Genomic DNA, 24,992 nt, shown 5'->3' with positions numbered 1-24,992 from the left:
CTCTCGTAGCAATGGCGCCGTCGCTAGCCACCGTCGTTGCGATCTTCCTCGCCGCCATCCTCCTCTCGTCGCCACCACCCTGCGCCGCCGCTTCGTCCGCGCCAGCGCCGGCTGCGGCCGGGCATGGCGTCCCGGCGGTGTTCGCGTTCGGCGACTCGACGCTGGACCCGGGCAACAACAACCGCCTCGCCACGCTGGTGCGCGCCGACCACGCGCCCTACGGCCGCGACTTCCCCGGCGGCGCGGCCACGGGCCGGTTCACCGACGGCAAGCTCATCACCGACTACATCGTCTCGTCGCTCGGCATCAAGGACCTCCTCCCGGCGTACCACTCCAGCGGCCTCGCCGTCGCCGACGCCTCCACCGGCGTCAGCTTCGCGTCGGGCGGCTCCGGCCTCGACGACCTGACCGCGAACAACGCCCTGGTGTCCACGTTCGGCTCGCAGCTCAACGACTTCCAGGAGCTCCTCGGACACATTGACTCGCCCAAGTCCGACGAGATCGCCGGCAAGTCCCTGTACGTGATCTCCGCCGGCACCAACGACGTCACCATGTACTACCTCCTGCCGTTCCGCGCCACGAACTTCCCCACCGTCGACCAGTACGGCGACTACCTCATCGGCCTTCTCCAGTCCAACCTCAACGTCAGATCAATCTACACATCACAACTCTCTCTCTTTGATCTGATCTTCTTTCAATCTTACATAGGTCACTTTAGATCTTAGATTCACGGTAGAGTTGAAATTTGTGTGTTAAATTATAGTGGTTTAGAATTTTAAATTTCATCTAAAATAGAAACAAAATGATTTATCCAAATATTATCAACGTAATCGTAGGTCTAATATTATAGACTTGTAGAGCTAAAATTATCCATCTCTAAAAAAAAAATCTTGAATCCGCAGCTATGGCAAAGAGGATGACATACTCATCTTCATGATCAAAAGTTAAAACTCACAATGCCTTTGTGTGTTATTATTGACCGTGCAGAGCCTGTACAAGATGGGGGCTCGGAAGATGATGGTGGCCGGGTTGCCGCCGTTGGGCTGCCTCCCGGTGCAGAAGAGCCTCCGCGGGGCGGGTTCCGGAGGCTGCGTCACGGAGCAGAACGAGGCGGCGGAGCGGTACAACGCCGCGCTCCAGAAGGCACTCTCCAAGCTGGAGGCCGACTCACCCGGCGCCAAGATCGCCTACGTCGACATCTACACCCCTCTCAAGGACATGGCCGAGAACCCCAAGAAATACGGTGAGCAATGCTCCTCATCTGATCTCCTTTCGTCCAAAAAAAACCCAACCTTAAATAACGATGGGACATAATCTAGTACAACGAATCGAGTTTTTTTTGGAACAAGGGAGTACTCATGCACAAGATCACGTTGCATCCGGTGAACTTTTGATTTATTTGATCATGGTGTGTGTGTGTGTGTGTGATATTGCAGGTTTCACCCAGGCGAGCCTCGGCTGCTGCGGGACGGGGATGATGGAGATGGGGGCGCTCTGCACCAGCGCGCTGCCGCAGTGCCAGTCGCCGTCGCAGTACATGTTCTTCGACTCCGTGCACCCGACGCAGGCCACCTACAAGGCTCTCGCCGATGAGATCGTCAAGTCGCACGTGCCGCAGCTCATGCAGTAATTAGATGGTCCGTAGCATAGTTTAGTGTCCAGTGTGTTAAACTAATTAAGAATAATAGATATGGTTCAGTAGCTATAGAGTTTTTGGATAGAGTAAAGTCCATCATCGGTCCCTAAACTTGTACCGCTGTGTCATCCCGGTCCCTAAACTCGCAAATCCCGGTCCCTAAGCTTGCAGATCACTCATTTAGGTCCTCCAACTTGTTCAGTTGTGTCACCCCGGTCTCTAAACTTGGATTTGAATATCATCTGGGTCAAATAGGACGGTCTAAAGACTTTACATTTAAAAATAATTCATAACTTTTTCATGTGAACTCTAATGAAAACAAACTTTATATCAAACTTGTAGCCCTCGACGCGATCTACAACTTTGTAGTTGAATTTTTTTATTTTAAGTCATTTTTTGTCCCAAAATGTAATTTCAAAATTAAAATTTCAAAATCTATAAACATGCAACAATATTTTGGGACCCTAAACAGTTTTAATTCAAAAACTTTTCAACTACAAAGTTGTAGGTCACGTCAAGGGCTACAATTTTGATATAAAGTTTGTCTTCATTAGAATTCACATGAAAAAATTATGAATTATTTTTTGATATAAAGTTTTTAGACCGTACTGTTTAGGGACCGAGGTGACACAACTGAACAAGTTGGAGGACCTAAATGAGTGATCTGCAAGTTTAGGGACCGGGATGACACAGTCGAACAAGTTTGAGGACCTGAACGGTCGATTTGCGAGTTTAGGGACCGTAATGACACAACAATACAATTTAGGGACCGGTGATGGACTTTACTCTTTTGCATACATATGTTATTAGTTGGTCCATCCGTATAGGGTTAGGGGTAACCACAATGTATGAAAAAGGTAACCTTAAGGCAATGATTGCACTTGTAAAGTGAGCCATATACATTGTGAAAAGTAGCATTAGCTTAGGGTGCACCTTATGCTTAAGGTCTACCACAAGCAAAAAGAAAATATTTTCTCTCATTCACTTCATGAACAAGAGATGAAACAATTATTTTTCCATTCTATGTGGGCCTATCTTATGGCTAAATTCTAACCATAATATTGTTAGTATGGCTTTAACAATGGCTCACTATTCATAGGGCCCACCTTATTACACTACACCACAAACATTGATGATGCCCGTAGAGTGGGCAGATATTCAGTGCAGGATGTGTACACAGGGTTAATTTTAATTCAGTTTGGTTTATTCAAAGGAATTGTGAGCCATCTCATAGTCGCAGTCACAGACAACAGATTGATTTGCCATTTACATTGTCTACTAGTATATCTAGATTAGAAATCAAGCGCATGGATATTTTCTTCACATTTGGCCCTGCATATACTGAATTACTGATATGTTCAAACAGTCAAACAGTACAATCACAGACTCCTAAATCTTACTGAACAGGAAGAATAAGGAGGCCCTAATTGATCTGTCACGATCTAAAGAACATGCAGAGACCTATCCATAGAAAGTGTGTTACTGAACTGTGACGGTTATGACTCGCTGATAGAATCGCCATTCTACTACGAATAACAGGTCTGCAGGCATACCCCAAAATAACTGACGAAACTCTCATAATTTTCCCAAAAAATAAAATAGTTTATCATCAAGCCCCTAAAAGCAAACTTCTCCTTGTCTCCAAATTTTCCCCCAAAAAAGTGAGTTTGGCAACTACCACTATAAGCTTCCTAATCCATCAAAATTCCTGTCTTAATATTAATAACCTGAAAAAGCAAACAGGAAACATTATGGACACATGAATAGTCATATGAAAATTTGTTTGGAAAATGACAATTATTCTGTGTTAATTTGGAAAAAACTAAAAAAAAAGTGAGTTATCATCTGCAATTCTGGATAAATATATTTTTTTAAGACAAGAAAGAAGGTCAGGCACGCTTAAGCCCAGTATTATGACACTCACAATTTCACAATTTTCAGTTTTTAAGCAGTCAATCATACTTGCTATAGAAAACAAGGACTATTGGGACAAATAACGTACTTACCCTAATAAACATCATCTTTTACTTGCCTCTGTCTGAACGGACCAGAATGTCAGCCAGCGTCTCATTTTTCATATTGTTCTTGCCTGAAAGGTTGATCTTTGAATGTAAGCACAAAACTTGAGCAATGGCCAACAGTTGCAATCAACACAAATGAGTTATAACATGTCGATTTGTGTGCAGTTCTGCACTACATACAGTCATATAGTAATAATTGAGCTAGTCAATGATACTGACAGAGGCTTATGAGTATTTGTCTCAGCATATCAATATGTTGCCATTAACACAAGAAAATATAAATATTTTAACATAACTGATAACTTATATCTGAGAAACTCAAATAAACACATAAAGAGGCCTAGAGTATGAATCATCTTAACATGTGCCTTTTAAGCTTGTCTTTACATAAACATGTAAGCATAATTTAGAAGAAGGTTCAAATTTAAATTTCACAAACAGCAGATAAAAAAAATTTACACCGGAACTTTATACTCCTTCCAGTCATGTTTACATGACGTTTAGGACAACAGAATATACTTCATAATAGCACAACTAAGCTGTCCTAAATGTCAAGTATACTTAACTGGAGGGAGCAGTTGTTACTTGGTAGCAAATTCCTAAATGTGCCTACTGTTATATTGTAGCGCAGTTCTCCTTTTTTAAGGGAAGAACACAGTCTGACTCACTGATGTAATCAGTAGTGTAGCCCAGAGCCAAGATGGATCCGGTGAAATTTCATACACATTTTGTAAAGAACAGAGAGTAATATTATGAAGACACAAAAGTATCAACAGGTTCATGAGAACTGAGAAACATAATGTAGACTACAATAGGATTATTCTAATAAACCCACTTATGACAGCAAGAAAAACACTTTAATTCCACAAGCTAAGCTAGTAGTTTTTTTTTTAGATAATGAGCTAAGCTAGTAGTAACATGTTAAACATCTCCAAGAAACTTTCTTTATAGAGCAATTTTACGGTCCTTGAGGAGGTACCATGAAGTACCATTTTTTCTATTGTAAATTTGGTACCTCATGATACCTAGGTACTATGAAGTACCAAAATTTACACTAAAATTTTGGTACCTCCTCAAGTACCATAGAATTACTCTTCTTTATAACTAAGGCTTTGGTCGATATCGAAAATGTTCATACGCTTCAAGAAACGTGTACATAAACAAATTCCAGGGCCGCCAAACAAAATGCACAATGCAGCAAAATTGACTAAAAAACGTACACGCATTCATTGAGTTACCTGCATTAGGGATCGGGAAAGAATCGAGCCACGGTGGGAGCACACATGGAAGCAAGACACCTGACGAGCTCACTGTCGGGAAAACGTCGCTGCATAGCTCAGAGCACTGAATCACCTTCTTCAAGCGCATGTCCACGCTAACACTAACCCTCTCAATCGCGAGGTACAGGACATCCGCGTTAAACGGATCAATGGCACCGTTGTACGGTATCCCCTTAGGAGATCCCCCTTTGGCCCCGAGCGTAGACAGCGCCACCTGGTGATCCAGCGTCCAGTGGCCACTCTCGTCGTCCAGCGTGAACGACATGACAACGAACGGCTCCTGATCGGAGACCTCGACGTAGCGCAGCTTGCCGTTGCTGACCCCCATTCGCCGGTGCTTGACGATTCGTTCCATCTCTCTCGAGCACGGTTTCTCAGAGAGGATGCTACCTGCCGGCAGCTTGATGGAACTGGGCTCAGGCCGGTGGCTGAACGGGTCGACGGCGACGGCGCCCCAGCTCACGTCCACCCACCACAGCCGGCCACCGAATGCCACCACCTCGTGGTTCATTCCCATTGCCCGCCCGGGCGGCAGCGGAGACGGCATGACCAGCTTGCTCCATTCCCTTGTCTCCGAGGAGTACCTGCGCAGCAGGAATCGCCGGCCCTCGTCGTCGCCGTCGACGTTGCTGAGCTGCGCTGCGGCGTACCTCTTCGGCGGCCCGTCCTCTCCGCCGCCGTCGCGTTGGGTGAGGATGCCGGTGTGGTGGACGTCCACGGTGTTCTCCGTGCCGTCGAAGTCCGGCAGCCGGAAGAGCTCGCCGGTGAGCGGGTTGCAGACGAAGCTCGCGAAGTGCTCGTAGGTGGTCTCGACGGTGGTCCTGGCGAGCTCCGGGATGATGACGTCAAGCGGAAGCTCCGGGACGGGGTGAGCCGGGCCACGGAAGCAGGCCTTGAAGGTGTAGACGAGGAGGAGGCCGTCGCCGCTCGCGGCGAGGACGCCGCGGCCGCGGAGGGCGACGCGGCTCTCGTCGGCGCTGATCGGGCGGTCGTTGAGCGCTATGGCCTTCGCCGGGATGGTGACGCGGGAGGCGCGCGGGGGCGGCGCGAGGGCGAGCGACACGCCGGCTCCGGTGGACCCGTCCGCTGTCGAGATCCGGTGGATCAGCGCCCACGGAGGACGCGAGGCGGCGGTGGTGAGGGCGCGGCGGAGACGGCCGGAGGCGACGGCGGAGAGGCCACGGTGGCAGAGCATTTTGGAGGAGAGAGACAGAGAGAGAAAGGAGGCCGAGAGGGTTCTGCACTTGTGCTTTTCGAGGACAAGAGGAGAGATGTGAGGGACTGTGGGTGTTTGTGGACTCGGTGCACGGAGTTTTCTGCGTAGTGGTGATGTCATGGCCTCACGGCAGTCACGGGCAAAGAAGGCGTGCTCCATCTCAGATTCTCAGTCAGTAGTTCAGTACAGTATGTAGATGATTCACTAGGAAATGGGAATGGTGGAGAAGAAATCGGTCGGAAACGTTTTTTTTTTTTTTTTTTTTACTTAAGGAAATGGTTGAAAACAGGAGAGAATTTTTCATATTTATGAATTTGACATTTAGTGTTAACTTCAATGCGACGTTGACAGAAATTAGAAAAACTAAAATTTAATACAGTAATAATCGATATTATTATTATTATTATTATTATTATTATTAAAATTTACTCTCTCTGTCTCATTTTAAGTGCAATTATAAATTTCTATGTTCAACTTAATCGTCTTATTTAAAAATGTTTAGTCAAATTATTTATGTTTTATCATCTAATAACAATAAAAATATTAATTATGAAAAAATTAAATAAAATGAACGATCAAAGTTGAACATGGAAACTTATAGCTACACTTAAAATAGGATGGAGGGGTACATGTTTTGCACCCAAAAACATAAGAAAATAAACGTCCACCACAAAACCAATATTTTCTATTTGTTTCTATTTTCTACTCCAAAGTTCAATTATCGATCGAATCAAGTCATTTCACTGTATTAATAAAACAGTGTCACGCACTGCAAGGAGAAGTTGCAAATCGTTCCCGTTAGTATTTCTCAAAACCAGGGCCACAAAGTTAAATCAATACCACAGTATAAAGCCCAACAAACTCGCATTTCTAACAGCATTCTCTGGAAGATTGTTTCAGTTTGGATTGTTCAAACAAGTCATCTCATAGATTGATTTGTCATACATACACTGCCTACTAGTAACAAATTAGTGTAATACATTGGAACGTAAGAGCATAGATATTTCGTCTTCCATATTCGACCAATGCATATACTGTTCTGTTGATGAAACAATACAATCACAGTTAACTTGCAGAACAGGACGAATAAGGGCTCCCTAATTAGATTTGTCACAAGCTACAAAACATGCATAGGCCTATCCATAGAAAGGACGTTACTGACTTGCAGTTAAACATATATGCTGTCCTGTGACGGTTATCACACGCTGATTGAATTGCCATTCTAATACAAATAACAGGTCTGCAGAAAAAGCTCCCAAAAACTGAAGAAACAGTCAGAATTTTCCCCCAAAAGAGAGTTCATATCTTCCCAAAAACTGAAGAAACTCCTGTCTCCAAATCTTCCCAAAAAGAGAGTTCGACAACTACCAAAATCAGTTTCCTAATCCATCAAAACGCCTGTCTCTTAATCTTAAAAACCTGAAAAAGGGGGAAATTATGGACACTTGAATAATCATACAAGGATTTAAAACCCTGAAAAAAGGGGAAACTATGGACACATGAATAATCATACGAGGATAATTTGTTTGGATAATGACAATTATTCTGTATTACTTCGGAAAAACTAAAATATCATTTGCAATTATGGCCAATAATATTTTTAGGATAATTGAAAAAAATAGAATAAAGAAAGACATAGGCACCCTTAAGCCCCTCCTTAGTATCATGAAGAGTAATACTTTTGATAATACTCTTCATGCACTTAACCATGATGCTATGTCTTTCCTTGCCCTACTTTGTTTCATGATACTCTTCATGAAAAACCCTTGAAAGTTTTCATGGTATTGTTCATGCACTTAACCATGCTTGCTAGTTGAGAAAATAACAATGCACCTTATTGAGATACATCTAATAATGAAATAAACTAGGACTGCTGGGGAAGTAAAGTACTAAACCTGGAAAACTTTGTATCTACTTGGCTCTGTCTGAACGAACCAGAATTTCAGCCAACGCCTCATTTTTCACATTGTTCTTGCCTGAAAGGTTATCCATTGAACTTAAGCACAAAGAAATAAGCAATAGCCAACAGTTGCAATATCAAGACAAATGAGTTATAACAAGTCGATTTGTGTAAGATCGTTTGGTTTGAAGTAATATATTCATCCAGGTGGGCATTTCACCTCCCTGTGATCTGTCTAAAAAAACAAGCCAATTTGCCTGCTCTGCACACGATAATTTAGTCAATGAAACTGGCAGGCTTTTTAGAAGTCATCTCTATGTTACTATTAACAGAACACAAATGTAATTGTTTTAACATAAATGACAATCTTGTACCTGAGAAAATCAAAGGGCAATGAACTTGTAAGTGATATTTTGCCAACATTAACATTGCTAACTATAATAAATACTTGAGGCCAATCAAACACCCCAACCTTTTTAAGCTTGACTTTACATAGAGATGGAAGAAAATTTTGGACAAGTAAATTTAAAAATCACAAATAGCAGGTAAGGTAACAGATTTTACATTGAAACCCTCAAGTTGGTAGCAAATTACCATTCACAAACAACAGATAACTAATTTTAGACAGGAACATTTTAGTTGGTACTTGGTAGCAAATTCCCAAATGAAGCTAGCGAAGAACTGGATTATGCGGAGGTGTAGGCATACTGGCATAGGTGGCTCGATCCAGTCGGATCAACAGAACTTGTATGTGTATTCATCTATATCCAGTTAAATTGTAGTAAGAATTCATTAGTGGTATCGCTAGTGGTATCTAACAAATAACTCTAATAGGATTGGATTAAATTGTAGTGAGAACTTGTATGTGAGAATTCGTTAGTGGTATGGTATCTAACAAATAACTCCAATAAGCTTAAGTCAGGAACGTTAATGAGCTACAATCTCTAATAAATTCCCATGGGAGACTCGGAGGCAGTGACCAAAGCCCAATATGCCTTCCTTGAGAAACACACGCCTTAGCAAACAGGAAGAATCTCTATGATATCCATTTTAACAAAATTAAAACAATAAACATGTGGATGTACTAACTTGGGTAAACAAGATCGAGAAGCGAACTGCAGGGTACATAATCACATTTTGAAAGAAACAATCAAACAAGCAAGTACAAGTGATTACCTGAAGAAGGAATCTGGCATGATCCAAGCCACGGCGGGAGCAAGCAGGGTGTCAGCCAGTTGAGTTGGTCTAACAGAGAGGCCCCAGTCACCAACCCCGTCTCCATGTCCACGCCGATAACCACCTGGTTGCCTGGACCGGCCATGAGGTACACGACGTGGCCTTTAAGCGGATCGATGCAACAGATGAACGGCGCCTCCGCGAAGATGTGGCTTCCGTCCGGGCAGAGCTGTCTCCCGTCAGCCAAGGGCTCCCCGCTGGACACCAGCGTCCAGCGGTTGCCCGCTTCGTCGAGAACGAAGGAGTTTAGCTCGAACGGCTCGGCCCCGGCCGACGCGGACACCTCGACGTAGCGCAGCCTCCCGTCGCTGACCCCGACGCGCCGATACCTGCTCAGCCTCAGCTTCCGTCGCGTCGCGAAGCCCGACGCCTCGGCGGGCAGCACGCTGCCGGTCGGCAGCGCGACGATGCAGAAGTCCGGCTCGTCGGCGAACGGGTCGAATGAGACGGCGCCCCAGCCCAGGTCGATCCACCACATCCGCCCGCCGAACGCCACCGGTGGGTGGTCGATGATAGTGGAACGCCCGAACGGCAGCGAGGAGAAGAAGCTCGGCATCGCCTCCCACCTCCCCGTCTCCGAGAGGAAACGGTGCATGACGTGGCCGTTGACGCCGACCTCGATCACCGCGTACCGATCAGGCGGCCCGTGCCCGTCCCCGCGATCGGCCTGGGTGAGGAGCCCCGCCGCGCCGCCGGGCGAGGCCTCGCTTCTCGCGCCGCCGATGTCCGGGAGGCGGAACAGCTGGCCGGTGAGCGGGTTGCAGACGACGCGGGCGACGTCGTTCTCGTACACCCCACGGAGGAGGAAGCCGTCGCTGGTCGCTCTGTCGATGAAGCCGGCGAAGGAGGGGGACTTGCTTTGCGTGAGCGCCGGGGCCGTGGCGGCCGCGGGGAGAGAGGACGCCCAAGGGGAAGAAGAGTTGGGAGGCGCACGGGGGCTCGGCGATGCGGGAGGTCGCGTGTAGCTCCGGCGGGTCCTGCCGCGCGATGTCTATCATGGCCCACGCAGGGCGCGAGGAAGAGGCGACCGTCGAGTGGGAGCGGCGGAGGCGACCGGAGACCTCACCGGAGAGACCAAGGAGGCGGCGGAGCTGCATGGTGGCGGCGGTGGGGAGTGAAGAGTGGGGGAGAGGGGAGGACGGAGGATGAGAAATTGGGAGAGGATCCGTTGCTTTTGCAATTTCGACAGAGCCGGTGCATGTGGACTCGGTGCGCGCAGTGATGATCCGTTGGTTTTGCCTGGACCGTGGGAGTGGGACTGTTGTACTGGGGTTGAACATGGACCCACTTGTTCTACAGGTGGTGTATGCGGAGGGTGAGGATGCTTAACATAATGTCACTTCACTAGTACTCCTACGTGGTCACACTTTTCTATTATCTCACGTATCAGTGTTTAGTGTTTATAATGATAATGTCATTATGGTAGAACATATGAACCGTATACGGAAAGTACCACGGATCTATTCTACCAAACGTGACGGAAAATAATTGGATGTGACAAATCCTAATACTATAAATTTAGAGATATCTCTGTTTAGATTAGAGTATCATGTCTCACAACCAATTAATTCCTCCGTCCGAAAATAAGTGCAGCCATGGTTTTCCGCGTCTAACTTTAACCATTCGTCTTATTTAAATTTTTTTTTAAAAAAATTAAAAACATAAGTCACGAGTAAAATACTATTTATGTTTTATTACTTTATAACAACAAAAATGTTTATTATAAAATTTTTTTAAATAAAACGAACGATCAAAGTTAAAGTTGAGCGCTGAAACTAATCGACTACACTTATTTTGAGACAGAGGTAGTATAAGTTTTTTTAAAACGAGCAAGTATGTAGTAGTACAACGGAAGTAAAACAGCGAGGGGAAAGCATCTTTGTCTTTTAGCGGAAAGGCGAAGAGGTGCCGTGTTTGAAGGTTTGAATGCCCAGTCATGTCTAATGGCGGTGTTGCGTGTTTCCCATTGGTTGTTCACAAGGTCTGACTCCACCGGTTTTCCCGCCAAAACTGTCTTATGATGGGCTGGTTGGGTCTAGTACAAGCAAGGGTCCATGGGCTGGCACGAACTCACTTCACAGGCTCGGACAACTTGTCGGAATTACAGAAGACCATAAAGCCGGTGTTTAGATGGGACTAAAATTTTTTAATCCATGTCACATCGAATGTTTGGACGCTAATTTGGAGTATTAAATATAGAATAATAAAAAAACTAATTTCATAAATAAGAGCTAATCTGCGAGACGAATTTTTTAAGCCTAATTAATCCATAATTATGAAAAGTTTACTGTACCATCATATTGTCAAATCATGGCGTAATTAGATTCAAAAGATTCGTCTTGCGAATTAGTTCAAGGTTATGGAATGGGTTTTATAATTAGTGTATGTTTAATACTCTAAATTAGTGTCCAAACATTCGATATGACAGGGACTTATTGTAAGTACTTGTTTCCCAAACAGGCCCAAAATTCGCTCAAAAAGAAAATACAGAAGGCCATAAAAAAAATTTTCACCAAGTCTATCAAATAAAAATTCTGGCAAATTTGAAACAACTGGGATGTACAATTCCATTTTAAATTCAAGTTCTTTGCAAGGAGTCATAAAGGATCTAGGATAAAAGAAAAAAAAATATTAAGGCCAAGCATTTGCACAAGAGATGCGAAGCCATCCATAATATGCTTACAAAGTAACAGAACAGATGCCATGCAAGCTGTTTGTACTTTATAGTAGCCATTACATGCTGATTGAACCGAATCATTCTGATGGAACGACCAACAAGTCGGAGCACTGAAATGGCGAAACTCCCACAACCTCACCAAAATAAGACTTAACTGATTTTATCAGCAAAGACAAACAAACCAAACTTCTTCATTCCCCAGATTTTCACAAAAAAAAAAGAGTTCAGCAATTACCACCATTAATATCTTAATTGATCATAGCACTTGCATTTAGATTATGAACCCTGGAAAGTAAACGGAAAACATTAGGACATGTACAAAGGTAGAGTCGGATATGAGCTCTACGTTATTTAGAGACTAGCATCCTACAACAGTTAGAGACAATATGGTCTCTAATCATTAATGTATCAAAAAACTTTTTCTTACTTTTATTTCCTTTCTTTCACCACCATGCAACAAAATTTGCTCTAGTAAATGCTAAGAGTCGACTCTGAGCCGTTGTCATGCATAACAACCATACTCCTTTCTCTTTCCTCCATGTCACCAAATTTACTTACATGGCAATAGAGAGAGACCACTAATAAACACCGTATGCATGTTATCGTGTGAACACAAGTAAACATCGTCTTTTAGAGTTTAGTCAGAATAAAAAGGAAACAAAATCAACAATTTTTGTACAGATACAAGGCCTTTTTTATGTGTTCCTTTAGAAAGTATGAAATAAAAAAAAATGAATTGTCAATTATTGTTCCCTGGAACATATGCATTCTCTATATGGATAAATTAAAAGAAATTAGAGCATATAGTGATATATACATGTTAGCAAGCAGAATTTCTGACTTCATAAGTTGGCCACAATATTGTAGGACAAAAAGAACATGATTCATCCTGATGGTAATGCCAGCTGGCCAGGCAACCTGTGGCATTTAAGCTTAAGCAGCTATTCTCAGCAGCACTAACATTTGGGAATAAGGATGTATGAGCAAATCAAGTACTCCACAACAATTTGAGTATAAGCTCTAGAAATGGTAACACCATTATAAGGAGGTAGACAAATGTACCTAGTATCATTCATAAACTCCAACGAATTCTGAAAAAAAAAAGATTAGGAACATCGAAAGCATCGAAGTATTGGTCAACCATGATAGACTCATCCACACGATAGCATTGGACTGACGATGTAATAACTAACAGATTATGAGCAAGTTGTTTCTCAAAAGTAACCTATTGCATTAGCTGCAAGCCTGCAACTAATACCCGTAAAAAAAAAAGCCTGCAACTAATATGAGAGATCCGGAAGGAGCAATGAAATATGACAAATAGTGGATAAAACAAGGGTACACAAACACATGAGTTAGAAGAGAAAATACCAATAGATGAATTAGCCAGTGTGCTTCATTTTTAACAGCATCTATCTACACGAACCAGCATGTCTGCCAAAGACTTCCTTTCAACATTGGTCTTCTTGCTCAAAAGGGTTTCTGCAATCATGTATACAAGAATTTGAACAGTAGTAACACAGCCATGATAGTGACAAGAAACAATATGCGTATATATCCAATAATTGCAAAAGACATGGTAATGAACATTGCATCAAAACACCTGGGCATTAACTATATGAACAAAATAACAAGTGTTACACAACAGACATTCCTCTCCAAGACCACAATATGCGAGATTCTTCTGGGAAATACCAAGTTCTGGTGCTGATATATGTCGATGATTATCACTGGTATAGTCAATTTACTAGAAGTGCAAGCCCTATCAGAGAGGATTGACTCTGCTTAACCTAGCGGTGGCACCACTTTGAGGGCAGCTATGCAGGATCACTTCAATGGAACATTTTCAATAGTACTGCATTAGACTAGTAGAGAAAGATAGAAATTAAGGTAAACTAGATGCAAAATTTGGAGTTCACAAACAAAATCTGAATAGAATTCACCAGTCAATTTAGTAACCTGAAAAGCAAACAGTTAGCATCAAACATCCTTTTTATTGCATTAGTCCGAATTACATAAAGATGGAAGCAATTGTAGAACACTATAAATTAGAAACTCAGTGGATAACAGTAATAAGATTTAAGCCAGGGACCCTAATGAGATATAATCTGTATCAAATTGCAATAGGATGCTTAGAGGAACTACACTGACCAACACCTGTATAAGCCCAAACGTGTTACATGAAAATTCAGGCGCGTTAGCAGCGAACAGGAAAATCGTTATGGCATCCATTTTTAATAAAATTCAGACATTTTTAGTTAGATGGGAAGTGCAGAACAGATAACCACATGAGAAGAAAAAATGCTTAGTTGATCAAACACCTGTAGAAGAAGGGATCCGGGTTGATTCAAGCCACGGCGGGAGCACGCAGGGTGTCGGCCAGGCAGGCTCATCCAGCACAGAAAGCCCAAACCCCATCCCCCTCTCCATATCCACTCCCAAAACGAGCCCGCTCCCGACCATGATGTACACGACGTCGGCGTTAACCGGATCGATGCAAGCGATGCCTGGCATCCCCGGGAAGGGCGCCCCTTGCGCCCGCAGCGCTGTGCTCTGCTCCATCGTCCAGCTGCTGCCATCGTCGTCGAGCACGTAGGACCTGACCACGAACTGCTCCACTCCGGACACCTCGACGTAGCGCAGCGTCCCCTCGCTGACCCCGACGCGCCGGTGCGTGCTCAGCACCTTCTTCCGTCGTCGCCTCTCGAAGCTCATCTCGTTGGATGAAGGCAGCACTCTGCCCCTCGGCAGCTCGACGAATCGGAAATCGGGCTCGTCGGCGAACGGGTCGACGGAGACGGCGCCCCAGGCGAGGTCGATCCACCACAGCCGGCCGCCGAAAGCCACAACCGGCTGGTCCACGACGATCGGGCGCGCGGCCGGCAGCGGGGACAGGAATCCCGGCATCGCGTCCCACCTCCCCGTCTCCGAGAGGAATCGGTGCATGACGAAGTCGTCGCAGCTGACCTCGGCCACCGCGTACCTGTCGGGCGGCCCGTCGCCGCCGTCGGCTTGGGTGAGCAAGCCGGCGTAGCCCATCAGACCGGGCGAACCCTCGCTGCTTGCACCGTCGATGTCCGGGAGGCGGAGCAGCTGGCCGGTGAGAGGGTTGCAGACGACGCGAGCGACGCTCCTCTGGCCCGGAGGCCGAGACGAAGCGGGGAGGTTGGGAGCCGTCGCGTGGGCGCAGGCGCAGGCGCCATGCGCAACAATGGCGCGGAGGAGGAGCAGGCCGTCCTCGCTGGTCGCTTCCTCGGCGGCGGCACAAAGGGGGCCCTGGCTACCGCGGGGACGGATGGCGTCGTAGGGGACGAGGAGTTGGGAGGCGCGCGGGGGCTCTGCGAGGCGGAAGGTCGCGCGTAGCTCCGGCGCCTCCTCTTGCGGCTCGCTGACCACCATGGCCCACGCAGGACGCGAGGGAGAGGCGAACGTCGAGTGGGAGCGGCGGCGGAGGCGGCCGGAGACCTCACCGGAGAGAGCAAGGAGTCGCCGGAGCTGCATCGTGGCGGCGGTGGGGACTTGGAGAGGAGAGGGAGAGGACGGAGGATTAGAAATTGAGAGGATGCTTTTGCAATTTGTCAGAGCCGGTGCATGTGGACTCGGTGCGCGCAGCGATGATCCGTTGGTTGCGTGGAGAAAATGACCGTGCGATTCTTCTACGAGGAAATCTTGGGGCCCATTTGTCAGTGATTAATCTATGGGTGCGGTGCAGGAAGACCAATGTCAATATGTCATTGATTCTTCTAGCTTTCGCAATAAAGCGTGTGTTTAGTTCACGCTAAAATTGAAAGTTTAGTTAAAATTAAAACGATGTGACGAAAAAGTTGAAAGTTTGTGTGTGTAAAAAAGTTTTGATGTGATGAAAAAGTTAAAAGTTTGACGAAAAAGTTTGAAACTAAACTCAGCCAAAACCAACTTCTGTTATAATGTGGGGTTCTATTTTTCGCCATCAGCAAGCAATCTGTCAAGATTGAAGATGAGAACACACAGTAGTACTCATAACTAAGGAGCACATGCATGATGCACGCTACCATAATTTTACAGAGAAGAGAACCATAATGTGTTGCACGTAAACATTCTACAGATTTTCTTGACTGCCATTCAGACTTCAATTGTCAATCGAACCAAGTCTATCACTGAATAAAGTAAACATGGTTCATAGCACATACAGCAAGGAGAAGTTGCAAAACGTTTGCCATAATTTGTCAAATGAGGGACACAAAGTTCCATCAGTAAAGCCCAACAAACTCAAATTTCTCGCATCAAAACCCTCAAAATTCAACAGGTAGCACCAGCAAAGTCCAGATGCACAGCAAAACCCAAACTTCTCCCAGCATCCCCAAAATGAGAGTTCAGGTACTAGAAGAAACTGCTACCATCAAAGGGAATCTCTGGATCTCTACCAGTAAATTTCAAGGAACCTGCAATCAATGAGTAAACATCAGTCTCCCTATCTCACAAACAGAGAATAGCACAGAACAAGTGAAATGAACAATCGCCAGTTTTGGTGGTTAACCAAAAGTAACACTGAAACCAGAACATCCATTTGGTTTTGTACCTAAGCTATCAGTCAAGCGTGAAGCATTGCATGACTTAAGTCTTGACTACAGGCTACAGCACAAATTACAGCCTGATAATATAGTACTAGTAACTAGTAAAGTAGCATGCAAGATGCAACATACTTTAGTAGTTCAGTCTACTCTTGAATCTTGATCGACTAGTTACAAATATTTCAGCATAGTAAAAGACACATCAGCATGAAGATTCTGAGAAACTTTTAGGTTTGAGATAGTTCATGTCTGCTTGTTCTGATAGGAGTGATTTTCCTTTACCGAAGCAGCAATTCTCAGCAGCAGCAACATTCGGCAATAAAGATGTATGAGCAGAACAAGTACTCCGTGACAATTCGAGTATAAGCTTTAGAAATGGTAACACCATCATAAGGAGGCAGACAGATGTAACTTGTATCATTCATAAACACCAAAGAATTCAAACAAAAAATACAAGATTAGTAACATCAATAGCATCCAAGTATTAGTCAACCACGAGAGACTTATCCACATGGTAGAATTGGACTGAACAGACTATGAGCGAGTTGTTTCTTAAAAGTAACCTATTGAATGACTGCAACTAATATATGAGAGATCCGGAAGGACTGATGAAATATGACAAGTAGTGGATATAACAAGGGTACACAAGCACATGAGTTAGGAAGAGAAAAATACCAAAAGATGAATTAGCAAGTGCGCTTCATTTTTAACAGCCTCTATCTACACGAACCAGCATGTCTCCCAAACTCTTACTTTCAGCATTGGTCTTCTTGCTCGAAAGGGTTCCTGCAATCATGTATACAAGAATTTAATCAAGAGACAATAATAGCATAGCCATGATAGTGACAAGAACAATGTATGTATCCAATAATTGAAAAAAACGTGGCAATGAACATTGCATCAAAACACTTGGGCATTAACTACATGAACAAATAATAATTGTTACTACCTAAGTTTTCAGGTTATAAGACTTTCTAGCATTGCCCATATTCATATATATGTTAATGAATCAAGACATATACGTGTGCCTAGTTTCATTAACATCTATATGAATGTGGACAATGCTAGAAAGTCTTGTAACCTGAAACGGAGGAAGTGCTACATAACAGGCATTCCTCTCCAATGACAGCAAGACGTGAGATTCTTCTGGGAAATACTAAGTTCTGGTGCTGATATTTGTCGATGATTATCACTGCTATAGTCAATTTACTAGAAGTGTAAGTCCTATCAGGGAGGATTTACTCTGCTTAACATAGCAGTGGCACCACTTTGAGGGCAGCTACGCGGCACCATTTCAAAGTAACATTTCAATAGTACTGCATTAGACTAGTAGAGACATAGAAATTAAGGAAAACTTGATGCAGAATATGGAGTTCAGAAACATAATCCGAATTAAGTTAGAAAACTGCAAAGCAAATATTAGACATCAAACATCATTTTTATTGCATTGCAACTCCGAATTACAAAACGATGGAAGCAAATGTAGAACATTGTAAATCTGAATTCACAAAATATACCTATAATAACATTTAAGCCTATGGATGAAAATGAGCTATAACCTGTAGCAACTTACAACAGGAGGCTTAGAAGAACTAACCAACCCCTGCCAAAGCCCAAATGCATTACTCGAACATTCACGCGAGTTAGCAGCAAACAGCAAAAATAGTTACGACGCCCATTTTTAGCAAAAATCAGGCAGTGATAAACATGGATGCACTAACATAGTAACAAGAGCCACTGAAAAAAAAAACACACATACAGAGAGAAGGAAAAATGCTTAGTAGATCAAACACCTGTAGAAGGGATCCGGCTTGTTTCAAGCCATGGCGGGAGCACGCAGGGTGTCAGCCCGGTGGGATGCTCCAGCAGACAGCTCCCGATCATCACCCCCTTCTCCAAGTCCACCCCAACAACGTGCCTACCATCCTCGCCGATCATGAGGTACACCACACTAGCTTTCAGCGGATCGAGAGCACCGATCCGCGGTGTCTCCTGCAATGGCTCCGACCAGAGCCGGCCGAGCGCCACTCTGTGCTCCAGAGTCCAGCCGCTGCCGCCTTCGTCGTCGAGCGTGAAGCAGCTGAGCACGAACGGCGACGCCTCGGACACCTCGACGTAGCGCAGCCTCCCCTCGCTGACCCCGACGCGCCGGTACCTGCTCAGCGGCGCCTCCTGCAGCCGCCGCCTCTCGACGCTTATCGCGTCGGCGGCGGGCAGCACGCTGCCGCTCGGCAGCTCGACGAAGCGGAAGTCCGGCTCGGCCGCGAACGGGTCGACGGAGACGGCGCCCCAGGCCAGGTCGATCCACCACATCCGGCCTCCGAAGCTCACCACCGGATGGTCCGCGGTGATCGCTGGACGCGCCGCGGGGATCGCGGACGAGAAGCCCGGCGTCGCGTCCCACCTCCCCGTCTCCGAGAGGAATCGGTGCATGATGGAATCCTCGCCTCTGATCTCCGCCACCGCGTATCGATCAGGCGGCCCGTCGCCGCGGTCGGCTTGGGTGAGGAAGCCGGGCTTGACAAAGCGCCAAGTACCGCCCGTGTCGCCGGTGTCCGGGTCCTCCTCCGGGAGGGGGAGCAGCTCGCCGCCGGTGAGAGGGTTGCAGACGACGCGGACGACTTTGGTGTCGGACTTGAGGCCAGGGAGCGGCGGCCAGGTGTCATCCTTGGGCCTGGGGATGAAGACGGGGTTTCCGCCATGGGCAGGAACTTGGACTAGCTCGAGCGCGGTGCGGACGAGGAAGAGGCCGCCGCTGTTCGCCGCGCAGATGGTGCCGCGGGAGATGACCTCCCCCTTGCTGCCGTCGTCGACGGGGACAGCGAGGGACACGATGAAGCGGATGGGGACGACGAGCTGGGAGACGCGCGGTGGCGAGGCGAGGCAGAAGGTCGCGGTCGTGATTGGCTCCGGCGGTTCTTGCTCCGTGTGGACCAACCCCATGTCGGCCATCATGGCCCACGCGGGTCGCGAGGCGGCCGTCGAGTGGGAGCGGCGGAGGCGGCCGGAGACCTCGCCGGAGAGACCAAGGAGGTGCCGGAGCTGCATCATGGCCGCCACGGCGTCTTGTCGTCTAGTGGTGCTGTGGTGATGGGGAAAAATTGCGAGAGAGAGAGAAAGAGAGAGAAAGGGAGGATGAGAAATTGAGAGGAGACACGGTTCATGTGGACTCGGTGCACGCAGCGATGGTCCTCTGTTGGTTGCGTGGTGAAATGATCGTGGACTTGTTGTACGGGGGTGCAGTGAGAACAGCTTTTCTGGGTCCCACTTGTCAGTTATAGTAGTCCATGGGTGGAGTTGGTTCACGAGGTCCGGGCTTTCGAAAAAATTCCTCTATTTGGAACGATCGTACGAGTAGAGCGAAAAGCGAAGCGATTGTTTTGAACGGGAGGGGAAACCGGTGGAAAGCGAAGCGATTGTTTTGAACGTTTGAAGTTTTTTGAGCGAACCTGAACGTTTGAAGTTGAACTGACTATCGCCTGTGCCTGCGCTGCCGACGAGCCGATCGTACGTCACAAAGTTTCCCGCCAAAAATATTCTTGGGCTCCGCTTGGTCATATGGGCCTACAGCCCACAAGTTGCCGTGGGTTCACGGCCCAGCTGAATAGCTTAAGGCGTCCACATCAAAGATATCGGGTTAGTTTGGTTTGTGGTCTAAATAGGCCTTACCAAATTTTATCAATACCAAATTTTGACAAGTTTTGATATGGCTAATTTTGGTAAGGTAAAGTTATGTTTAAATTAAAGCCAAAATAGCCTAATTTCACTATTGAAATAACCTATTTTCTTAGGCATGTCAAAATTTGGCTTCAAACCAAATAAACACTAAGCACTATTGAAATTGTCAAATATTGGTAAGCCTAATTTAGGCCACAAACCAAACCAGCCCATCATCTCTCTCTCTCTCTCACTGCCCCTAAGCTGATTAGACAAGGCGACTACAAATCGGGCGTCTGATTTTTAAAGAAAATCGGACATTGTTTCACCATAACAAATATTTGACCACTATAATATTTGTGAAACATAGTTGAAATACCATTGAAACATTTCATTTTCATGGATGAAACATCAAACTTCAACCCGTTGAAACATCCCAAATATGCAAGAAATATGAAACACCATCCAAGTATCCATTGCAATACTTCGATTCAACACGAAGAAAAATCCAAATATATTGGCTGGAACATAAAAAAATTGCGAAAATGTATCAATCCAGATCTAGTTTCTTCCTCCTCTCCGGTGGTCGTCGACTGTTCCAAATCCACGCCGGGATGGTGCAATTCCTTTCTACTCCACCAAGGCGGGTAACTGCTGCTGCCCAAGCCTTCATCACCCATCGTCACTGATGAACAGGAGTAACGCCACTTCCAGATCCACGTAGGGGCCATTGCCTTTCTGCAACTTCCACCCGTGTCGATGTTCACAATATCTTGTTAGGAGCTGCATAGGAAGGACGCCCCCTCCCCCCACCCCCACCGGCCACCACCGACCCCTGTCGGCCCCATCCCCTCTGCATTGCCATAAGCTCAGTCATCGACTAGGGGATGACCTCCTCTTCATCGCTTCTCCGCCGGCCTTTTGCAGGGGCGCCGATGCTAGGGGGATGGCTCCCTACATCCATCTTCATCGGTGCTGCCTCTCCTCCACGGCTGTTCGCCGCCACGCCGGCCCTCTATCTCCGTCGTTAAGGACCTGCGTGGGAGAGAGATGAGAGAGGGAGGGGGCGGGGGGTCACGGGATATGTGGAATGAGTGGTTGGGAGGAGCCCAATATTTTCTTATCCATCGGAGGCTCGATAGGTAGCGTTTTCATTAACTTTTATTTTATTTTTATAAAGCCCATTCTATTAAAAAAATGATAAGCATTTTCAAACTGAGGAATTTTGCACACAAATTGACGCAGGAACTTGAAAAAGGTTCATCATAAGGCCACCGATTTTGACACAGCTAATGAATTTCTCAAGCAATTTCCTGACCTGGGTCCTTGTGAGACCATTGAAAGGAACAACATGTACACAGAAGCACATAAGCAATCTCCAATTACTACTTCAGATCTGAGTCGAGTATAACACGTGCATAAGGATATCCATTTGCCGATGGTAATTCTGTTGTTTATTCCAAGCAAATAGGCAATTGGCAGCTGGCAATATACTCCCTTCTACTCCCTCCATGCATTTTAAGTGCAGCCATGGTTTTCCGCGTCCAACTTTTATTGTCTGTCTTATTTGACTTTTTTTTTGAAAAAAATTAAAAACATAAGTCATGAATAAAATACTATTTATGTTTTATCATCTCATAACAACAAAAATACTAATTATAAAAATTTTTTAAATAAGACGAACGATCAAATTTGGGCGTGAAAACTTATGGTTGCATTTAAAATGGGACGGAGGGAGTAGTACTTTTTTTTGTTTGCCATCAGAAAGCAATCACGCATCAATCTATCAGATGGCCTGACAAAAAATTACATTGATAATGAGACCATATAACAGAGGACAAAGCTTAGATAAGTCATAATTAAGGTCTAAGGAGCACATGCATGAGAAATTTTGCAGCAAAGAGAAGCAAAATGAGTTGAACGTAGACATTGTTTCTAGACTGCCATTTGTCGATCGAATCAAGTCATTATACTGAATAAAACTGGGTTCACAACTTCATGCACACAGCACAGCAAAGAGAGGTTGAAACATATTCCCCATAGTTTTCAAAATGAGCGCCACAATCAGTGATAAAGCCCAACAAGCTCAAATTTCTCATAGCGTTCCCCAAAAATGACGTGTAGTCACCATTCGCTTCCTAATTCTCTCGAACATCTGTCAATGTGAGTAACCTGCAATGCAAATAGTAAACATCAAACTTCGTAATAACGGATGATGACCAAGAATAAACAGTTAAACACTAGGGTCATCTGAACATTCATTTGAATAAATGGGTAATACAGTTAACATTAAGAGTAATTTGCTGTAGTTTCTTTCAAGTAAATGCCGGAATGAATTTCATTGTCTAATAAAGAAGTATTAGCAAGAACATCGTTCAGTTTAATCAAGATCACTTTCTGACATATATAGTCCACTATACACTGTGAATCGGTGATTACATGAAAGAAGACAATTGTTGAATTCACAGCACAGTACAACAGTTGTGTCAAGTGGTCACCTGGTATCCGGCTTGATGCAAGCCACGGAGGGAGCACGAAAGGCGTAAACACGGTGGGCTCGTCGAGCAGAAAACTCGCAATCACCATGCGCCTTTCCATGTCGACGCCGATGACGTGCTTGCCGTCGTCGCCGCCAACCACGAGGTACACGACGCTGGCGTTGAGCGGATCGATGGCGCCGATCTGCAAGGGCCCCGCCGGCGAGAGCGGGCCGAGCGCCACGCGGTGCGCCAGCGTCCAGCGGCCGCCGCCGTCGTCGTCGAGCACGAAGGAGCTGAGCACGAACGGCTTGGCACCGGACACCTCGACGTACCGCAGCCTCCCTTCGCTGACCCCGATGCGCCGGCACCTTCTCAGCCCCACCTTCCCCCGCCGCATCTCGATGCGCGCCGCGTCGGCGGGCAGCACGCTGCCGCTAGGCAGGAGGACGTAGCGGACGTCCGGCTGGTCGGGGAACGGGTCGACGGAAACGGCGCCCTAGGCCAGGTCGATCCACCACATCCTGCCGCCGAAGAACACCACCGGCTGGTCGATGAGAATCTGGCGCGTGAACGACAGCGAGGACAAGCTCATCGTCGCCTCCCACCTCCCCTTCTCCGAGAGAAACCGGTGCATGACGCAATCCGCGCCTCTGACCTCGGCTACCGCGAACCTGTCGGGTGGCCCGTCCGCGCGGTCGGCTTGGGTGAGGAAGCCGTGGGGAAGATTGTGCCAACTCTTGCTCTCGCCGACGGTGTCCGGGTCCTCCGGGAGGCGGAGCAGCTCGGCGGTGAGAGGGTTGCAGACGACGCGGGAGACCTCCGTGTGGGACTTGAGGCCGGGGAGCGGAGGCCAGGTGGTGTCGTCCTTGGAGATGGGGATGGGGAACTTGACATGGTCGGGCACCTGGGCGAGATCGAACACGGTGCGGAGGAGGAGGAGGCCGCCGCTGCTCGCCGTGCAGATGTTGATGCGGCAGGCGACGTTGCCTTCGGTGCCCGGTGTAGCGGGGCACAGGAGGCAGTGGAGGGGGACGGTGAGGCGGGAGACGCGCGGGGGCTCGGCGAGGCGGAGCGTCGGGCGCCGCTCCGGCGGCACTCGCTCGTCCAACCGCACCGCGTCGTCCATCATGGCCCACGCGGGGGCGGGGCGCGAGGCGGCCGTGGAGAGGGAGCGGCGGAGGCGGCCGGAGACCTCACCGGAGAGGCCAAGGAGGCGCCGGAGCTGCATCGCGGCGGCGCGGCGTGTAGGTGGTGGTGGTGGTGGTGTGGCTGAGAGAGAGAGAGAGGAGAGGAGAAGGAGAAACTGAGAGGAAGCTTTTGCAATTGTCACGCCCGGTTCGTGTGGACTCGGTGCACGCAGTGATGTTCCGTTGGTTTCCTGGAGAAATCGGGTTGTTCTACGCCTGCGGGGTGTAGGGAAAACTGTCGGGTCCAGTTGTCAGTGAGTATTTGGGCCCATTTGTCAGTGTCAGTGGCCTACTACCACTACTACATTGCTGGCCCGCCTCCGTGCGAAGTAGTATTCCCTCCGTCGAAAAAAGCAAACCCAGAATTAGATGTGATATCAATTTTTTGTTCAAATTTACTGAACAAAAACGGATGAGTATTTGGAACGTAGCAGTGCAGCAGCGAAAAAGGAGATGGCTTTGAACGTTTGAGCTGCCCCTCCGACCGTGCCTGGTGCCCTGATCTGCTATTCCACGTCACTAGTTTCCCGTAAAAGTGTTTTGGGCCTGACGCCTGAGCTGCTTGGGCCGTAGAAGCATCAGTGACCATGGGCCCACGGTCCACGGCCCAGCTGAGAAAACCACTAGCCTACATGAACACCTCAAATTAAAGGGAAAATCATCTCTCACTCAAAAAAATGAGGGGCTGGTTTGGTTTGAGGCCTAAATTAGGCTTACCAATATTTGGCAATTTTAATAGTGTTTAGTGTCTATTTGGTTTGAAGCCAAATTTTGACATGCCTAAGAAAATAGGCCATTTCAATAGTGAACTTGGGCTATTTTGGCTTTAATCCAAACACAACTTTACCTTACCAAAATTAGTCATGCCAAAACTTGCCAAAATTTAGCATTGACAAAATTTGGTAAGGCCTATTTAGGCCACAAACCAAACCAACCCGAGGCTATCGAAGTGCTACTCCGGCATTCCCTCTTCTGACTCAGCCCTGATTATGCAGTAAGCCCTCATATCACTTTCGAACTGAAGAAATTTCACATCAAACATCCCACAATTGAATTTGCCCCCAAAAAATTGGCTTTGTCAAAATTTGGCAAGGAAAACAAACAAGAGTCTACAAATCTACCAGCTCATACTGTTGAAAACAACAATCTCAT

At 46.5% G+C, this 24,992-nt stretch overlaps 5 protein-coding genes and 1 pseudogene across 5 annotated transcripts; 1 reads left to right on the top strand and 5 right to left on the bottom strand.

Annotated features, from left to right (window-relative positions):
• Positions 1 to 2,663, top strand: LOC127773035 (GDSL esterase/lipase At2g31550-like). The gene is made up of 3 exons (XM_052299045.1): positions 1 to 644; positions 988 to 1,243; positions 1,437 to 2,663. The coding sequence occupies exons 1-3, from the start codon at positions 12 to 14 to the stop codon at positions 1,628 to 1,630; spliced, it is 1,083 nt and encodes a 360-aa protein (XP_052155005.1). The 5' UTR covers positions 1 to 11; the 3' UTR covers positions 1,631 to 2,663.
• Positions 2,664 to 2,814: 151 nt separating this feature from the next.
• On the bottom strand, positions 2,815 to 6,165 carry LOC127773034 (uncharacterized). Its single transcript, XM_052299044.1, has 3 exons — positions 4,896 to 6,165; positions 3,643 to 3,725; positions 2,815 to 3,363 (listed from the first exon to the last, which is right to left on the bottom strand). The coding sequence occupies exons 1-2, from the start codon at positions 6,130 to 6,132 to the stop codon at positions 3,661 to 3,663; spliced, it is 1,302 nt and encodes a 433-aa protein (XP_052155004.1). The 5' UTR covers positions 6,133 to 6,165; the 3' UTR covers positions 2,815 to 3,363; positions 3,643 to 3,660.
• Positions 6,166 to 6,921: 756 nt separating this feature from the next.
• On the bottom strand, positions 6,922 to 10,386 carry LOC127774248 (uncharacterized). Its single transcript, XM_052300498.1, has 3 exons — positions 10,351 to 10,386; positions 9,230 to 10,280; positions 6,922 to 8,129 (listed from the first exon to the last, which is right to left on the bottom strand). The coding sequence occupies exons 1-3, from the start codon at positions 10,384 to 10,386 to the stop codon at positions 8,065 to 8,067; spliced, it is 1,152 nt and encodes a 383-aa protein (XP_052156458.1). The 3' UTR covers positions 6,922 to 8,064.
• A 2,760-nt stretch (positions 10,387 to 13,146) lies between these two features.
• LOC127774903 (uncharacterized) lies at positions 13,147 to 15,467 on the bottom strand. Its single transcript, XM_052301192.1, has 2 exons — positions 14,288 to 15,467; positions 13,147 to 13,448 (listed from the first exon to the last, which is right to left on the bottom strand). The coding sequence occupies exons 1-2, from the start codon at positions 15,465 to 15,467 to the stop codon at positions 13,369 to 13,371; spliced, it is 1,260 nt and encodes a 419-aa protein (XP_052157152.1). The 3' UTR covers positions 13,147 to 13,368.
• A 464-nt stretch (positions 15,468 to 15,931) lies between these two features.
• LOC127774368 (uncharacterized) lies at positions 15,932 to 19,612 on the bottom strand. Its single transcript, XM_052300598.1, has 3 exons — positions 18,310 to 19,612; positions 17,192 to 17,302; positions 15,932 to 16,387 (listed from the first exon to the last, which is right to left on the bottom strand). Exons 1-2 carry the CDS (start codon positions 19,565 to 19,567, stop codon positions 17,223 to 17,225), a joined length of 1,338 nt encoding a protein of 445 aa, XP_052156558.1. The 5' UTR covers positions 19,568 to 19,612; the 3' UTR covers positions 15,932 to 16,387; positions 17,192 to 17,222.
• A 2,719-nt stretch (positions 19,613 to 22,331) lies between these two features.
• LOC127774247 (uncharacterized) lies at positions 22,332 to 23,881 on the bottom strand (annotated as a pseudogene).
• Positions 23,882 to 24,992: the final 1,111 nt, after the last annotated feature.

This window comes from Oryza glaberrima, chromosome 5 (genome assembly GCF_000147395.1).
Source record: "Oryza glaberrima chromosome 5, OglaRS2, whole genome shotgun sequence".
Taxonomy (NCBI): domain Eukaryota; kingdom Viridiplantae; phylum Streptophyta; class Magnoliopsida; order Poales; family Poaceae; genus Oryza; species Oryza glaberrima.
The sequence above is the reverse complement of the archived record's forward strand: the minus strand, read 5'-3'. Positions and strand labels throughout refer to the sequence as shown.

Excerpts from the sequence above, each read along its gene's own strand:
- LOC127773035 (XM_052299045.1), top strand. The coding sequence starts at position 12 with ATGGCGCCGTCGCTAGCCACCGTCGTTGCGATCTTCCTCGCCGCCATC. Across the intron at positions 645-987 it reads TTCTCCAGTCCAACCTCAAC|AGCCTGTACAAGATGGGGGC; the intron begins GTCAGATCAATC and ends TTGACCGTGCAG. Across the intron at positions 1,244-1,436 it reads CGAGAACCCCAAGAAATACG|GTTTCACCCAGGCGAGCCTC; the intron begins GTGAGCAATGCT and ends GTGATATTGCAG.
- LOC127774903 (XM_052301192.1), bottom strand. The coding sequence starts at position 15,467 with ATGCAGCTCCGGCGACTCCTTGCTCTCTCCGGTGAGGTCTCCGGCCGC. Across the intron at positions 13,449-14,287 it reads CCGGATCCCTTCTTCTACAG|AAACCCTTTTGAGCAAGAAG; the intron begins GTGTTTGATCAA and ends ACATGATTGCAG.
- LOC127773034 (XM_052299044.1), bottom strand. The coding sequence starts at position 6,132 with ATGCTCTGCCACCGTGGCCTCTCCGCCGTCGCCTCCGGCCGTCTCCGC. Across the intron at positions 3,726-4,895 it reads TTTCCCGATCCCTAATGCAG|GCAAGAACAATATGAAAAAT; the intron begins GTAACTCAATGA and ends TCAACCTTTCAG.
- LOC127774248 (XM_052300498.1), bottom strand. The coding sequence starts at position 10,386 with ATGCAGCTCCGCCGCCTCCTTGGTCTCTCCGGTGAG. Across the intron at positions 10,281-10,350 it reads TCCTTGGTCTCTCCGGTGAG|ACATCGCGCGGCAGGACCCG; the intron begins GTCTCCGGTCGC and ends GGGCCATGATAG. Across the intron at positions 8,130-9,229 it reads ATGCCAGATTCCTTCTTCAG|GCAAGAACAATGTGAAAAAT; the intron begins GTAATCACTTGT and ends ATAACCTTTCAG.
- LOC127774368 (XM_052300598.1), bottom strand. The coding sequence starts at position 19,567 with ATGATGCAGCTCCGGCACCTCCTTGGTCTCTCCGGCGAGGTCTCCGGC. Across the intron at positions 17,303-18,309 it reads AAGCCGGATCCCTTCTACAG|GAACCCTTTCGAGCAAGAAG; the intron begins GTGTTTGATCTA and ends ACATGATTGCAG.